Here is an 18,319-nt window from a genome sequence, read left to right as displayed (position 1 = left end):
ACAAGAGAAGGTGAAAAATATCTTATTTATTATACAAGAAATCTCAAAATCTTTTCAAAGGCTGGAAAATATAGTTTATAGTGTAAAAGACGAGGATGGAAAGATGGACAGACAAGGTTACAGGAAGGTATGCACTGTCAGGATGAACACACTGGAAAGCCATCACCAACCAGATTCTGGCCAGTGGCACTCCAGGGAGAACAGAGGAAGAGCAGAGGAGGAGAACAGAGTACAGGCATGTGGAAAGGTAAAGAAGAGGACAGCAAAGGGACAAAGGCAGATGTCCAAGTACCCATACCTGCAGATGCAATTTTGCAACCCACTTCAGCTTTCCTCCCACTCCTTCTCTTTTGCTCCACTGTTTCTCCACTTCTTCATCCTGTTTTTCTCTCATCTTCAACTTTATTTTAGATTTTTTTTTTTTTTGTCATTAAAATCTTTATTTAACCAACATGCTTTTGCAATATCGTTTTGACCAAGGCACAGAGTTGCACAACAACATAGCTGTTGTAAGACAACAAAAATGACACATTTCTGCTCAGAAATCCTTTAGGGAATCACAAAATAGCAGTTTTAAATTAAAGGGCAAGTCTAAACTGAAATATAATCATAAGAAACATTGATTATATTTATGTAATAAAGTTATGCCTTAAGTTCACTTCTATAAAAGATTTTCATAGGTTCATTGTCTCTCGTAGTGGTAAAAGTGTCCCTCAAAAACCACTATTTGGTTTTAGAAAACATCTGCATGCCATCATAAATTCAAAATGGAAACTTTATAAGCTTTATTGGTTGGAACCAGCAATTACTGGGGCGAGATTTGAAAATACAGTATAGGCCTACTCAGAAAAATATGATTGACTCCCAGATTTAAAAACATTTTATTAGTCAACTCGATTTTCTTTTCCCTTTCAAGGATGAATAAAAAATAAAAAAAAATAGAAAGAAACATTACCAGCATAGTTCCAGCATGTTTTCTGTGATGCTACAAACTGAGTCAGTAACCAAAGCCTGTAATTGAAACAATGCAAAATATCAAAAAAATGCCATAGTTTGTTAAATAACACACTTTCATTATATATTGTTATGTTACATAAATATACATTTTTATATCAGTTTACATTTTAATAAGACACAGCTTTGAATGAATACAAATTTGTAAGTTTTTAGTCATCATGTGCCATGATTTATTAAGTACTTATAAGATTTTGTACGGTCCTGATAGGCAGGTGAAAATCCATGGAAAGTACTGTTCATGATTCCACGCTGTAAAAGAGTTTGTATAAAGTAATAGAAAAAGGAAATATTAAAAATTTCCTTGTAAAGGAAGAGGAAGTGCTACAGAAATCCTTCAAAGGTCTTTAAAATGCATCAGAATCTGGTTGGTCTTCCAGCTGCAGTGGTTGTTAAAAAAAAGTCCCATGAAGCCCCATCTTGAACATTTTGTCAGTGTGGTTTGTCCCTTGACGTTAGCTTCGGATGCTTGTCTTCCTGTCTCTGTCTTTGTTCTGCAATAGAAAGAAAACATGGTCTTATATCATCTAGAACTTCAAGGTGTACAAAGGTGTATTCGCTTTTGTTCTTTTTTTTTCTTTTTTGAAAAAATGAGAGAAAGTGTGATAAAAGTAAGACCAGAAAAAGTCATTTTTCAAGCTATTACACAGAAAACTATAAAGGTTTTTGGCATTTACTTAATCATGATGAGTTACTCTAACACAATTGTTTTATTTCCTACCCTGCTAATATGAAACAATTGTGTTAAAGTAACTAAATATGATTAAGTAAATGCCAAAAATTGTTGCATTATTTTTTTTCAGTGCATGTCTATCATCATCTTCTGCACACGTTCAGATCCAGATGCAAACAATCTCTAACTTATATGTTAACCTCCAGCAGGAGGGTTCACGAACTTGCTCTTCCAACAATTTTACAGTCAGCTGTGGCAGCAGAATAAGGTTTTCTATAATCAATGCGGTTTTCTTGGCATTTCGCTTCTGGTTGCTGAGAAAGTAAATTAGCCCTGACCGAGTGCAGTAAACTCACAAACACATTCCACACAGTAGCAAAGCAACATTAGCTGTGGTGGCCGAGAGCAACGCGCGTTTATTTGATTCAATCATAGGCTGAATGAACTATGACATCATGAGCTGATTTATGAGTTCAGTGTAAGACGATATATTCCTCATTTATCTGTGGTATCGGAACAGAAGAGCCCTGATTTCCTGGCTGGTGAGGAACCTTTCTCTATCTGGCCAGGAAAATAACATCACTTTTTCCCTCCTCACCTAACCTCTCCCTTGCTGACTGCTCAGACCATCCACCGCTGGCTTTTCTAGCAGAACTCAAAAGATTTTAATTAAGTTATTTTTCAGTTCGCAATGTAGTTCATCTTTACTATGACATAAAACAATTTAGAGCTGATCTAATGTTGTTAAAACCTATTGTCTGGCTGTTGATGGTTTTATAATCCTCAAAAAATCAAAAATCAGATCTCATTCAATTTTTATTTGGCTAAGGTTATAAAATTTTGTGCCAAAAAGGTTTAGGGTGTTTTTTTATTACTCTTTGCACTCTTTCCCTTCTCATATCTCAGCTAACCTTCTCTACCGCCCCCCTTGGCCTCCATCTCAACACCTGTAACACATTTCCTGTATTTCAGACAGAGCCCAAGGTGTAGGTGTTTGGAAAAATCCATCTGACTGACATCAGCAAAAGTGGGTAGGTATTTGGACGGGTATCAGGTGGTAATCAAAAGATGAAATCACAGGATTTGGACTGGAAATGGTCCTCCTACTGATTGAGGAAAGTATAACGAGACGCTAAAACGATTATTGGCAATCTATCCTCCAGCTGGATAGAGATGAGTGTTGCTATTAGATACAGATAGAACCATTACTAGTTGGCAGCCAAAGCAAGTATCAGCAAACATGAACAATAGCATTTAAGCTGCATTCACAATGCAGCCTGCAGTGACCAAAATCAGATTTTTTTGCGTCTATGAAACCTGTAGCTGATCTTTTCAATATAGTCTGAACAACAGAGACCCGATTTTTTGAAATGTGACCCAGGCCACCTGGCTATGTGGTCCTAAATCCAATACCTATCTGATTTTTCAAATCGGACCTGAGTCTGAATGCCTGCAATGTGAACATAGCCCTAGTTTGCATTTTCTCTGTCCACACATCTTTTTGAATAACAGAATAGCTGCTTTATCTCACCCTGTTTTGACACTATTTCCTACAAGAACCAAACTTTTAAAAGTTCACCAAGTTCATTGCACAATATGCTCTACAGAACCCTAATAACCTCATCAACCATTTCAATCTACAACCTAAACATAAACTACTCTTTCTACAAAATAAATGATACTGTGTAGATTTATTTTGTTCTCATCTCAAATAACAAAGAAAATTTTATTGTATCTGATATTTGGCTTCCTACTAAACTTGAATAAATAAATGTATCTCTGTACACAAGAGCCCTTCATACACTGAGCTGATCGGTGTTTCTCTCATTCTGTCATATCTAGTAAATTTTTCACAAACGCCTAATTAAAGTTACATTTTGACATTGTCTTTTGAGATCTGTAAGCCTAAGGAACTGACTGTAGACAAGAATTTGGTTTAAAAAAAAAAAACGGAGGATATTTGAATAGAATTAAAGAAGGAGACGCAGCATTTGGTTTCTCCTTAGACCCTAGATATCCAAAAACTGTTGGCTCCTATAAATCAAGAATGAAAAGCATACTGCTAAGCCTTGAATCCAAGATTGCTTTATTAATTCATTTTAATCCTTTGTTACCTGTTTTTGTTTAATAGTGACTAACAATATTTGTATTTAAATAAGATTTGATGTATTTATAATGTTTCTATTATCATTGAACTTCTGGTATTCTGGCATTGCTGTTCAAATGATGCTTTACCTTGTTTTATCTGCTTTTTGTTAGGATTCTTCCCTCTGTTTAAGTTTATGTTTAGTTTCTTTATATTTGTATTTGTTTTCTAACAGTGATTGGTTCTTGACTTACTCTTTGTTTCATTTTTCCTTGGCTTCCTCTTAGATGCTTCCATCCACACCTGTTCCTTGTCAAACCATTAGTCCAGTCTTTGTTCTATCTCCTATATATACTCTCCCTGTGCAGTTCCTCAGTGCTGGTTTCTTGGTTCTTTGGCCCCATGAGTTTTTCCCCCGAAGTTTTCTGGTTCCTTGTATTTTTGGATTTTTGCCTCAGTTAATTCATTCAATCTACAAAATTCACCTCTAACTCCTCATCCCTCCGTTTGGATCCTCAAAACCTCAACCCAACCGTGAAAATTTTCTGTCCCTAACAGTTTTTTTGCATCTTGTACCTTAAAAAAAAAGAATACTTTAAAGAGTTTTCTAAAATATTAGACTTTATGTTTAGAAATCTGCATATATCCTTTACTTATTTCATTTTGGCACTAACTATGCATGTGTAATTCAGAATTCACTCCATGTTGCACTTTTGTTTTTCCTTATGGCAGCAGATCAGAACACCAGTGGTATTTCATTTCATTGGTTGACAGTTATGCGCTTTTTCTTTAATTAAAATATTTTGTATTGTACTATGCTGATTATCAGTAATGACAGTGATAACAAATGGAATATGTCATTAAACTTTAAACCAGAAATGGTTATTCTGCTAATAATGATCTGTTAACAGAAAAACCTATTGAAGTTAAATACATAACTAAAAAAATGTAAGGTTTTCATTTGTAAAGTTTTTAGGGGTGAAAGTGCCCCTTATATAACCTTCTCCATAGAAACCCCCTGAATAAAGGATAAGATGTGAACCTCTTAGAGACCTTATACACTCAGTTGAGTGTGCCAGTATCAAGCAATTTGTACTTAAACACTAAGTGTAAGGTAGTGGGCGTCATGGGATTTTAGCCAAGATCCATTTTTTTTTTTTGTTAGAATGAATTTAACACAGCCTGGGAAAGTCTGGCCAAACTGCAGCACTCCTGTTATCGTACTCGCTTCCCAACACAAACCAACAGCTGCGAGACACAAGTGCAGCCGTGCTCTCCCGTGTTTGCTGGAAAGGGCTGTGGAAAATTGTAGGCATTTATCACAAGAGGGAAAAGTACACAGGTTTGGAGAAAAAGGATACACTGAAAATTTCGATTTAAACCTGCGAGCTGAAATTAGCCGATTTAGGAAATTACAAGAAATTAGGATGGAATCATTAGAGGAATCATCCAGTGTCTGGTGGTGAGCAATCAGTGACAGCTTGGAAGCACAGCTGGAGCTGCAGAGGCAGGATTTTAACTGGTTTAATCCAAACAGGAGGAGGGGTCGTCTTTAGGCTGGCCTGGTAGTCAAAACAATCTCCTAAAGACTGATAGGTCACGGTCAGATGACTCCTCAGTCTTCTCTCTTTCCACACACTAACACATGCACATTGACATACCAGGGCCTCCCCCGAGGGTGATTTGTCCAACATTAATAAGATTACCTGATGATGTTTGCTCAAGATACAATATGAAGATTTCACCCTCCTAAAATAATATTATATTCCCATTAAGGTAAAATCGGCCTTTCTTAGCCTTAATGTGAAGACACTAAGACCCTTTTTTGAATATCCTATCAGCTCATAAATTAAAAATTCAATGTATTCTTTGCAAAGCTCAACTCTGCTGATTCTTTACCTATAATTGTGAGTTTTCCATGCACGCTCTCTTTTTTTTCCTGTCTTTAAGCTCCGTCTGTCAAATAAAAACATCTAATTTAGTCTTTGGCTGCATGAGGACAGCACTGACTAGTTGGAAAAAATAATTCCACTTGGGCACATGCCGGCATTCGTATAAGGACATTGGTATTTCGCCATGAAATAAAAGCTGCTCATAGCCTTTTAGATTTTAGGTGAAAATGTTTAAGACTTTGTCAGCGCCTCCACTGGCTTATATAAGCTGTTCTGTAGTTACCCTCATAAATGGCTATCAATTAAAAAAAATAACACATTAGACATTAAAAGTGAGCTAACCAACAGACTAAAAGTCCCAGCTTGCCATTATGTGGCTTGGACGTAGACACTGGCTGAATCCTAGTATCAAGAAACCAAGGTTTTTAATAGTTACAGTTCGGAAACTGCTAAAAAGAAAAGATGCATACCATTCCTACAATTTAAAGTAATTTCAGTGAAATACCAGAAAAAAAAGTGTGTGGTTTTTCAGACTATATTGGATATTAAGGTGTGACTAATTCTGATTTTTTTTTTTTTTTTTTTTGAACCATTTAAGCTAAAACTATTCAAGTTGTAGAGTCCTGGATAGAGATTCTTCATGGAAAAAGATTTTTTTTTTTTTATCATCTTATTTGCAAAATTAATATTATTTTTGTAGCTTTGGCTAAATTACTGCTCTGTGTAGAACAGCTGGTTGAATAAACTCAACTAAGCTGTTTGGAATAACTTTGCAACCAGTCAGAGTGTAGACTGTAAGTAACATATAACACCAAAGACTATATAAAGAATAGATAATTTAGAAAGTTATTCTTTCTCTCCTCTGGATCATTTCCTTCCCTAACGTCTGCATAACCTTTAAGAAAACAAGAATTAAAGGTGAAGTTCATTTGTAGTTGTACACAGAGTGTGTGTTGCTTTTCTTACCAACACAGCTCAAAATAAAGAAAAGATATCTTCATCAAAATATCTTAGAATGCAATACTTATAAACGCAAATTGATTGTCATTCCAAGAACATAGAGCTCCTTCTTCGCCTTCCAAGAATATATTCTGTGAAAAACACAGCTGGTAAAGCAAAGTGACCAAGTGATTTATTCATTGCATATTATATTATATAACAATAACCAATTATACAGTCTTTGCATCGTCATCTGATCTATTATATAGCCCTAATTTTTTTTGTCATTTTTGCTTCCAGAGATGTTACCCCACACTCTGACAGTCTCCCTTATGATTAAGCAAATAAATGTTGTTTAATGTTTTGGTTCAGCTACTTTAGACAACTTATCCACTTTTCCGAAGTAGATGACTGCACAATTTTCCTTTGTTTTGTGGCTTAAGAGGTATTTTTACACCTTTATTAGGCTTAATGTTATGCAATCAAATCTTTGAAATCAAAAACTGCTGATAGGTGTGATGAAAACTAACAACCTCCAAGTATGCTCCAGCCACTCTAAGCAATGATTTAAAGCTATGGCTGAAAAGTAGCATCTCTCCTCCTGGAAAGATAGTTCAAACAGCTAAAATCTTGTCATGCTGAACTCGTATACTTGTGGTGCTGTGAAAAGAGCAAAAAATATAATGAAAAGAATGATATTTTTCATATTCTCCTGATCAAACATTTTACGGTTACTGCTTGGTTTATTCCGTGCTCCATCTGTGTTTTCATTTCAGTCTATGAGCGAAAATCACAAATATAATTGAAGATATCTTCAGGATATTTTTCAAGCTGTTGAATGTTTCATTTTATTTGAAGCACAAAAAGTAACAAATGTACATTTTTTTTAGATTATTGTGGTCATATGATTGATTTGAATTTGTTTTCATATTCTTCTTTATGATATCCTCTTTATACAATGTATTTTATTACCACTCTATTTTAATGTTTTAATGATTAGAACAAACTCGATTTTGTTTTCACTTGGTTCTGTCCCATTATGCGCATAGCATTACTTATCATCAATGCTAAGTTCTCTGCCCTGGAACCGCTAATTTGTCATTAGCTTCAGCAGATATTGTTTTAAAAAACAGCCTAATTAAAAGCGCCGACTTCTGCTTTCCTGTTCGCTGTGTTGTCGTTCTTTCTGCCTGGCATGGAGCTCTGTATTTGTGTTTTAATTTGCCCTGCGAGCGACTCCATCCCTAAAGACCAAATGACAACAGAATGATAGTTTTGCTAATAGATTTTGTTATCTGACCCGACTTCTTCTGTCGGTGTTGAATTAGGGGCTTTAACTGCTTCCATGTGTGCTGCTAATATACAGACGGCTCTGCATCTGACCAAGCTCACACATGCACATGACACACTGAACGTGTGGGAGAATACATTGAAAAGTCAGCCGCAGAATATGAGGTTCGCCTGATGCACCTCATTAGCATAGGTTGCAATAAAAAACATGGAGGCTGCTGCTCATGAGACACAAACCATTAACTTCAATTTAGATTCCAGTTTTATCAGTTTCATCTATGACACTGAAATATCGCATCATGCATAGGAGTGAGGTGATGCGTTTTTTCCAGGGGAAAGCAGACTAATATTGAAAAAGCTGTAAGAACCACAGCCATTAGCCTGCTTTTGAACACGTCCCAGCCATGCATTTAAGCTCTCTATAGGTGCACGCTTCATTGGGCCTCCATAAAGAAGCAAAGTGTAGTTTCAGCGCAGTCTAAGAAGCAAACGTCCAAACTGGAGGATAAATAGCTGAGTTGATTATCCCGCTGACTTGTTGGCCACCTTCCTCCCCGTCTCCGTCTCTTTTTCCAAAACTTCCTACCCACCATTAGTTCAGAACGTGTTGAAAGGAAAGTGGTGATCCAGAGCTCCTCAGCTATCATACAAGGTTTGTTTATGCAGTCTAGATAGGAGCAAAGAGCTGCCATCTGGCTGACAGAAAAAGGGAAACAGAAATAAAAGGCTTTTATTAAAAAACTCTCAAGAAAGGTTGTGGACTGTGTAGAAGTGTGCGGCCACATGTGTGTGTATAGATGTGTCATTTGTGGAGGTGTGAGTGTAAGCAGAGAGGGCGTTCCACAAAGCGCGGTTTCCAGGCTCCTTTACCATCACCATCAAAGCTCAGCGTCAATGTGTTTCTAATAGCAGCCGCTGAATTAAACACTGGCTGCACTGCCTCAGCAGAGGATAAATCATTTACAGAACAATTAGCTCATTTGTTTCTCTGCTCAGTTCTACCAATGACTTCCAGACACAGAAAGCCAGCCAAGGGAGGACATGTCTGTGTGTTTGTGAGGTTACCATGTGGGCAGAAATATGAAAAACACTTCAATTGAGTCATCAAATAAATAACAAAAGCTTTTGGTTATTGCAAGTCTCTTTGATTAAGTCTTTATTTGCTTTTATGCACAGATAAATGGAAGCTGTTTTCTGGTTCTGCCATATAGATTTTGGTCTTCTTTTCCTTTTCATAGACCCACGGATCACTTGACATACAAAACAGCCCTGAACAGCCAATAAATAGCTTGTGATATCATGAGCACGCGCATCATGCTGCATTTGTTGCGTCTCTGACTTTGAACCTCTCCTTTTCATTTTGAGAAATTCCCTCAAATCATAAATAAATATGGGCTGTGTCGTAAAAGGCCAATAAAATCACCCATTTCAAAAGAAACAATGGTTTATTTACCGCAACCACACTATAAGTACCAAGATAATTGGATATTCTCCAGAGTTTTTATGTCCTCTCCAAACATGAGACTTCTATTTATTCCTTAAAAAAGAGCTATAAAAAAACCCTGATACTGGCTAAATTGTCTCAACTTGTAACAGAGATTTAAAGGAAAGACGTTCTCCGCAATTGCAGTCATTGGCAGACAAATTGCCACTTTTATTTTCTTTTGCCATTAATTAGAGCTGACCCTCTTCCCAATTCGGGCCAATAGAAACAGGCAGCATTTATGGAAAAGGCTGTAAAAATATACTGAGTTCTGTGCCCTTAAACCAGAAGCAGACAAATTAGAATGGTTAAAGTTGTTTAGTACGGAAAGACTATCTGAACTACAACCTGTCCCCCCAAGCTCTCTGCCACCAAAAGCAAACAGGCTTCTAGAAAAAGTCTCAGAAAAGCAAAATGGTTCCTACCGAGATTTCAAGATGTTTATGCAGCCTCATAAGCTTCCACACATCAATCAGATAAGATCTGAAGGGAGCAAACCAAATCCATGAGGGGCCCACGCACCATCTATGGCATTCAAAGGGTCCACTGAGCCTGACACTGTAAAAAGCTATAAAGAGCTTTTATTGCAGCAATATAACCTCACACTGATACATATGATGCATTTCTCTATTAGTAAACGGGGACAGTTTGACCTCCCCTTACAATACTTTTTACAATCTGTCTTGGCGGGACTGTCCAACTTTGTGTGTCACAGCTCCTGATTGAACTGATGCTCTGGTTGAGGATAGAGCCGGGGTTTGATGAGCAGCTGCTTCTTGTCTTGTAGCTGTTTCTTGACTTATGATATTCAACACACATCTATTGTTTTAAGGCTGTCCTCCTGTGTCCCATTTTAAAAAGGAGAAATTGGTCTTTATGTCTTTGTATATTTATACTCAAGGAAAACAGGAGAGCCTGGGTTACTGATAAAAAAAATTGTTAGTCTGATTACCCTAAAAGGAGAACATTTTAATACTCTAGGAATTAAATTTATTGATTTAATAAAAAGTAAATTTGTATTAGTGATGCTGTAGCAAAAAAGTTTAGATCAAAAACGTTACTCCTTCTGTAGTTGTGTGTTTTGGATTGTGAGCTGACTTTAGACTTCAGACACCTGACAGTTGTTGTGAGCGCAGAGGGAGATCGCCTTCACAGGATATGTGCATCAATCAGTTGGACAGCAGAGGGATTCAAACAGCTCCTCACTTCAGGGCCTTATCCTTGGGTCTGTTCTGATGATTTACCACATCCCCCTTTACAGTCAAAGCAACTATCAAAGCCATTAGTACTAAAATGTTCGTCTGTCCCTGAACAGATCCTGGCTCATCGTTCAGGTTTTCTTTTTATGTCTGTTCTAAAATTATAATTAAACCTTTTAAATAGTGTGTGATTAAACTATTAAAACATGCAGATTGTAGTGGTACCTTTTAATGCATTTATTAGACAATTAGAAAAGTTGATGTTTTATACTTTGTGGGAATAACGGCTTCTTTAGGAGCTTTAGATGTGGTGCCAGTGTAGATTATTGGACTGTATTGTAATAAAAAGGATTATCCTTATATCTTAAAAAGTATTTACCTGGATGTGAATCAGACCTCTTTTTGAATCAAAAATTTTTTTACATGATCTAATGTTTTCCTGTGGTGCCTGCTTACTAAATTGTTTTTAAATCAAAGTCACATTTCTGCACCTGCATGCAAAAACTGTCATTAAGTCCGTTGAGCAGTTTTATATTTAAGAAGCCGAAAGGAATTTGAAATTAAACTTGCAACCTCCCAGTTGACAGACATTTAGCCATCTACTGTCCCATATCAACATGTGTGTATTTTGAACTATATGTGTCAGATGAATAAAAAAACTAAACAATGAAATCTTTTATATGAAACATTAAAGAATCTTTTGTTTGCATGTTTTTTTTTGCAATGACTAGATTGCATCTTTGTTTTTATATTTTTTTCCAATGCAAAGTTATCTGTCCATAAGACGCTTGTATGAAAAAACATAAAAAAGTCTTATTTTGTTTCTATTTCATGTTTTCTTGGATGAGTTCAAGCAGATGAACAAATCCAATTAGTATCCACCTCATCACATGGCTGAATATTTAACATGTAACGCGGTGTGCAGCAGTCATTAGGAACATGACTGTTTGTTTTGAAACAGTTATACTGTAGTCACCCATAATTAGAGGAAATGACTGTATACTTTTCTCACTTTCACCCTGTCCTGCATTGGACTGGAGTAACTGAAGCGGCTGGTCTAAGCAGACCTGACAGCGGTGATGAACCTCAATAACTATAAAAACATACAGAGAAAGAGCTCTGAACAGAAACTCCCCTTTTACCTCTGCATATCGTCTGCTTCCCTGTAATCACCAGCAGCCACTCTGCCCTTCAGCCCACTTCAAAACACTCCAGAAATTGAGCAAATAAATATTCCAACTTTGTCCCAATAACACTTAACTGTTTATATGCCAGGGGAGAATACAGACTACTCAACATTTAATAATATTTTCAAAAGCAGTAGAACATTTTTTTATTTGGAAAGTATTTAATCATAATTTTACACAGTCCAGATGTGAGATCTTACATCACCTAAAGTGGAGCACAGGAATTTATAGACTATCCATTCTACACCTCATTATTAAGGATAACTTTGTTAAAACACAAAGAAACAACAATCCAGAGTAAAGGTTTTTAGATCTATAACCTAATCTTTTTTTACTGTAGTACACCGTCCATGCCTAAACACTATTTCTGCTGTAAATATCAGTGATGTCGTTCATTTAGATTCCTGCCCACATAAACCCTCCTTCTATTAAAGTTATTAGTGCCGACAGTCCGATAAACACAAAGAGCTAAATGACAGCCAGTCACAGACACTCTTTGAAGGTCAATTAAAACGTCCACTTTTTAAAAAAAAAAGTTGTGGAGGAAACCTTTGTCCCAGCACGAAAAACAATCTATCTATGTAGAGAACATGCAAACTCTAGAACACCTATCCTATAGCTTTGAGATAAGATTACTAATCTGATATTTAACAGTGTATTGACACATTCTGTTTAATAGCCACTACTAGAGAAATATATTGTTTCATAACAACATGCAGGAAACCAAAGACACATCCAGTGCTGCTACACTGTGGAGGCGCCACAGTAGATCCATCCTTCCAGTTCCTGTTGCTCATTTTTGCTGCTCGCCACAAGCTCAGCAAGTTTTTTATTTTCATCTGTTAGTGACACAGTTTCATAATCTGATAAAAAAAAAAAATGTAATTTCCATTATTTATATCATTATTTGTTCACTTTCTAATCTGCTCAGTATGTATTTATTTATATGTATGTATATCAGTGCTGGTGTCTGCACAGATATTTGTGGCCAAAATGATACGTGCTGCTAATGTTTTTCAACTATAAACCAGACTTAAACATACGTATACAGTACTATACAATATACATTTAACTTAAGTATTTATTTTTTTCTTACCTAAATATCTAGTTTCCATAATAAAGAAAGTTGTTTTCCCCTTTTTTATTTTGCTATACATTTCATATTTGATTTTTTTTTTTTACTTTCCAAAAATTTGTCTGCGTTCACCTGCAAGTTTAATTCTATCACTTTGCCACTTTCACACCCAAATTTACCCACTGTGGGACACTAAAGGTGTCTCTTATCTTTAGTTGCAGAACACTCAGCTTGACAGATAGACCCCCCTTTTAAGGTGATCTTAGTCATCTAAAATAACTAGAAATGAAATATTTCTATATCCATTAGACATATTGAAATCATCGGTACACATGCTTTTTTTTTTTTTTTAGAGCATCTATGTGACTAAATGTAGCTCCCCTTGTTTAACTGCATCCTAATCCACTACAACTACTCAGTCATATCTATGCCCACCAAGAATGGAGTAAACATTTCAACTTTCCAACAGGTAAGGACATTGCTATAAATTCTCAATGTTAGTTGTTGGTAAATTATTCCAGCATACGGACAATGAGCTGATTTGGATGGTACATATTGATACAGCTTCAGTATAAGTTAGGTAAATAGGACATAACAATCTACAAACACAATAATCATCTCAGTAAAAACTATAGGTGGTTAATATTTACTAATACAGAACATTTTCAGTTTAGATGAAATCCATCTACGGTACTACTGGACAGCCACATTTTGATATAGTCACAGAATCTAAAAAAAAGTGTCGGCAAAACCTTTTTCAAGTCACTATGTCAGATTTAAGTTGGTTTTACTTTACTAGGTTAATGTAGTTGTTTTAAAATTGTTTCTTTTACCAATAATCAGCCGACCAGATGGGTTTGCTGGTCCAGCCCATAGAAGTTTGACCTAATAGCAGGGATTTCAGATCACTTTTACAAATAAGTTCCAATAATTTAGTGGGGACCACACACCCAGGTCGAACAATAATTAGCACCTTTCACACATGCAAATTACTCCCAGTGAATTACTTTGTGCTTTTACACTTAACACAGCAACGGCGTAATGGATGTCACCTGCAGGTGGCAGTAATACAAAGTATACAGCCTTAACTGAAAAAGTCAACCCCAAAGAAGAACTTCACCCAGAAATTATGTATGTCCAACAGCTGATTAGTAATAACAAACAATGGATTTACAAGCAGGGGTTCTTAAGGTTGTTAATAGGGTTATGAAAACAGCTGAAGAAATTCAACGAGAGGATGACCTTGTAGTACAATTTTTTTCTGTGATGCTGTTGTTGCAGAGTTTAAAGGTATAGAGGCTGATCTTTTACTTCTGGGTGGATCATCTAAATAAGTGGCCCTCCTAATTGTCAATCATTCTAGTGATATATTTACGTAAGGCCGTCCTAAGAGCTCGTGTCAAGTCAGTTATAACTGGTTTATACATTCTGTATTAATTCACACGTCCATACTGGATAATGTATTAAGGCTTCATATGGATAACATAACAGTAAAATAACTCAGGAAAAGGGTAGTGTGAATGTGTTAAGTTGGTAATATTGGCTCATAAAGACAAACAGCTTTAAATGAAAATAATAAATTGTAAGGGCAGTCAATGTTTAATTCAAATGTCTTCAGTTTGAATAGATTAGCTACGGCTAAGATTTGTGAACACTTAGCAGACCACCTGTTAGCTGTTCACCTCTCTGAGGACTTCCTATTTTATTTACAGAATAAACTTACTGCAATATGATCTCTTTCTGTTACAGGTAATAGATCCACTGGGTTTTCCAGGCAAGGGTCCAAGGGCCCACACCTATTAGGGCCCACCCCTGTGATTGAAACCTTAGGTTCTAGTTTTAAATATGAAAGAAGCAAATAAAAAGAAGCAGACTTACAGTGTTGTTCTTACATAACAGATCTATACAAAGGGTCAGGGGGCAGTTATGAAAACAATAGTAACCTTTGCCTCCTTTATCCAGCTTTCTCTAAATTAATCAGAACTTAACTTTCTGATTTTTGAATTAGTCTGAATTGTAGATCTGCATGGATGAAGGTGAGCTGAAGAAACACTTAATTACACAAACCAGTGAGTTGCACCACTGTGTCTGGAGTTCGACAACGTCTGTCGACTGAGTTTTACAATAATGTGGAGTAAATCTGTGGACAATATTCCCAATCCCCTTCCAGTAACTTGGATCACATAGTCCTCATTTGTTTTTCCTCCCCACTTTGAGGGCATAACCAAGAAATAAATAAAAGATGATGATTATCATGTGGTCTCACTTCATCAGTCGAACATGTTTAACTCACAAAAGAACAGTGGGACTTTTTATCTCGCTATAATGGGAACCAGTGTAATGTGACTGACAGCAGGTAATGAGGGATTTTGTCAAAGTGTCCGCATTTGAGTGCTCTGACACCAGAAAGTTTAAAAATTGTTTTCTGCGCAGCAGGCATTTACAGCTCGGTCATGCATCTACAGCACTGGGCTGGCAGCCGCAGATACTGTTACACATTTCTTACTGACAGCCGCGACCTACGCTGGGCTGATCGATATGCAAAGAGCTAGTGGCGGGGGGGTCACGTAAAAACTGAGATTTAAAGGGAATGTGGATGAGAATAAAGGAGGAAGGAGGTTAGCAAGAGGGGGGACAGACAGAAAAAAAATTTGTAGTGAAAATAAGATTGGGCTCAGCCCGGTCTCTCCCAGCTGACGGCTTCTTGGTGTGGACATCGAGGACGTCTAGGCTTTCAGGCGCACAAGTTCAGAGGGTGAGGCAAAAGGGGGGAAGGGGGGACTCGCGCTGCTGTGACTCCCGTCATCCCTCAGCTAAAGGGTCTCTGGGTTTAGACACTGAGGAGGGTATTAGCTTTCACACACTGCTGGGGTAACAGGGGAGTCTGCCAGATGTCAGCTCCTTACCAATAAATCCTGCTAAATGGGCAGCAGACCCGGTTATAGAGGAAGGCCTGAGTGGACGTCAACTCTCTATCATTCGCTGCTCTGTTTGTCAAAACCAGAACTGGGCTCGTAAATATTTGATTTCACTCAGCTGATGGCAATCCTTCATTCCCTGTTATTTCTCATCAGAACAGTGACTTTCTTATGGGAGAGTGTTCTTGATTATGTCAATTTCCTGTGCTGGATCAGTCTGGCAGAAACTCACACTTACCGAGGTTCACCTTTTTGCTTTAGGTCTTTAAAAACGCATGCATCTTTTATATTAAGCTTTTTTCATTAGTTTTTGTATCTGTATAAAAATGTAGCAGCAGTTACTTTTTAATGACTTTTGGTCAAAACTTTGTCATTTCCTAACAGTTTTTTTATTTTTTTATCTTACACACTGTTTTGGACAGATTGAAAACACTCTTGGTGATAAATCTTCTTCTGTATGAAACCTCCTGTAAACTTTAAATTCATATTTTTCATGGTTGTCTGAGTTGCTGAGGAAAGACTTGGGTCCCCCTGAGCTCTCTCTAACTCCTGTGTCCGGAAAACAATCATGTATATGGAGTGCAAAGGATTTTTTAGAAACCACATTGAACTTTAAAGACAGCTGGTCTTATAAAACCAACCCCCAGCAGGGCAATATTGCACGGTTATTCACCCTTAAAAGTGGACTCTAAACGAGGTTGCACTTTTAAAGAACCTCAGGGCCGCTGAGGTTTATTGGCACAGTTGCTGATCTCGGGTCAGGCTTTAACACAAAACTGACCTCACTCAACGGCCCTCCTCTATGACCACTCTGATCTCCTTATCATTCCAGTCACAATGAATACATTCTGATTTGACCTTCTCAGCTGATATCTCTCACACTTGCTGTTTTTCAGCTCACCATTTTCCTCTGGTTGCTGAGGCAGAAGGTACAGATGTGCTTAGGCTGAGCCGACTGGTCGGATCCTCTGGTCGGCGAGGAGCTGACGTGGAAGAACGGAGGCGAGGGGGCGTGGCAGGGCTGTCCGTCATGAAGACCTTCGCCAAGGAGCAGCACGTTCCCCAGGTGGCTGATGTAGCTGCTGGCCAGACGTAGCGTCTCGATCTTTGAGAGTTTCCTGCAGTCCGGAAAGATTTATTAAAAACAGTAAGAAGTAATACTGGTACTAAACCTATGGTAAAAAGTTTTAGATATCAGAAATGTCTTAATTGCACAAAGTTTTATTTACTGCTAGAAAATAACAAATGCTTATTCAGATTTACAAACATGAATGAAAGCTGTGACTCCATACCTGTCGGCCGGCTCAGTGGGAATGAGCGTGCGCAGCGCCGTAAACGCCGTGTTGACTGAATTGGTGCGATCTCTCTCACGTGCATTGGCTGCGGTTCTCTGGCGAACTTCCCCAGGAGGAGATGAGCCTGGGGGGCCCAGCCTGCCCGTCAGGTTAGAGACACTTACACCTGCACTCCCACACATCTTCCTCTTTCTGTTCACCTTGATGTGGAAGGCAGACTGGCGAAATGATGCAGAATTGGAAGAGTTGCTGGTTCGGTCCTCAGAGCCTGACCCCTCGCTGCAGTTGTCATCGTCGTCTTCTGATAGGAGGCCGATGTCTCCATACAAGAAGCGGCCGGCTGGAGGTGGAGTGCGTAGCATGGCAAAAGTCATTTTTACCTTGATGAATTCGGCAGCAAAAAGCAGTGGAGCTCCCAACAAGTGTCAATTAGCGTTTGACAAAGTGGGCTTGGTTTATAACCCTCGTTAGTAAAACATCAGCAGGTTGATCTACAGATCAAGGCCAGAAAAGGTCGGTCTTCTGATCTGTTGCTGCAGGTGCATTCAGATTCCACCTCTGCCCTATTCTTCTATTATCTACTCAGAAACTAAAACCCATAACACTTCACATCACCAAAGTCTTTTAAAATCTTAAGTCACTCCTTTACGAATAATACAGAACTCAAAATAGCACCTGAAGATCGAGCCTTTTCTTTTTAACGTCTCTTTTCTTGTTTTATAACTTCTTTCTACCTGCTTTACTTCCAAAAGCCAAACTAGTGTAGACTGCTCTGTGCTGGCAGCTTTATGCTCCTTTGCTGTCTTCTCCCTTGTCCTTTCTCGTTGCCTGTTTGCTCCACGTGTGCGTGCGGTCTGAGTGTTTCAGCCTGCCTCTGGGCTTATATTTTGAGGGAGGGCCAAGAGGACTGTCGTGCTCCTCCTCCTCTGAGCCCTCAGAGTCCCTCGGCTGCTGTCTGAAAGCAGACCACAGAGACCGAAGGCAAGAGGCGAGCCATCAGCAGGAGTTTGTTTTGGCTGCATGCTGATCCTTTCCAGGGGATATCCACCCAAAAACACTGATTGCATCACCCTCAGAGACCATTTCAGCTCTCCATCCAGTTAAAATGAATGAGGTTTACAGATAAGATGAACAGATAAAACACTGTCAGCTGTTTGGAGTAAAAAATCCAGCAAGAGGGGCCAAAGGAATAACATTGAATCCGTTATAAGTTGTGACTAAAATGTTTTAAAATGTCTTTGATTTCCTTTTTTTTTTTTTTTTTTATC

General features: G+C 37.8%; 1 protein-coding gene across 1 annotated transcript; it reads right to left on the bottom strand.

Moving 5' to 3' along the window:
* Positions 1–862: 862 nt before the first annotated feature.
* scx (scleraxis bHLH transcription factor) lies at positions 863–17,910 on the bottom strand. Its single transcript, XM_015403004.1, has 3 exons — positions 17,049–17,910; positions 16,658–16,874; positions 863–1,508 (listed from the first exon to the last, which is right to left on the bottom strand). The coding sequence occupies exons 1-3, from the start codon at positions 17,423–17,425 to the stop codon at positions 1,470–1,472; spliced, it is 633 nt and encodes a 210-aa protein (XP_015258490.1). The 5' UTR covers positions 17,426–17,910; the 3' UTR covers positions 863–1,469.
* Between the last annotated feature and the right edge of the window lie 409 nt (positions 17,911–18,319).

The sequence above is a fragment of the Cyprinodon variegatus genome, unplaced genomic scaffold (genome assembly GCF_000732505.1).
Source record: "Cyprinodon variegatus isolate N-32 unplaced genomic scaffold, C_variegatus-1.0 Scaffold1424, whole genome shotgun sequence".
In the NCBI taxonomy this organism is placed as follows: Eukaryota; Metazoa; Chordata; class Actinopteri; order Cyprinodontiformes; family Cyprinodontidae; genus Cyprinodon; species Cyprinodon variegatus.
This window is presented reverse-complemented; position numbering and strand designations above follow the sequence as displayed.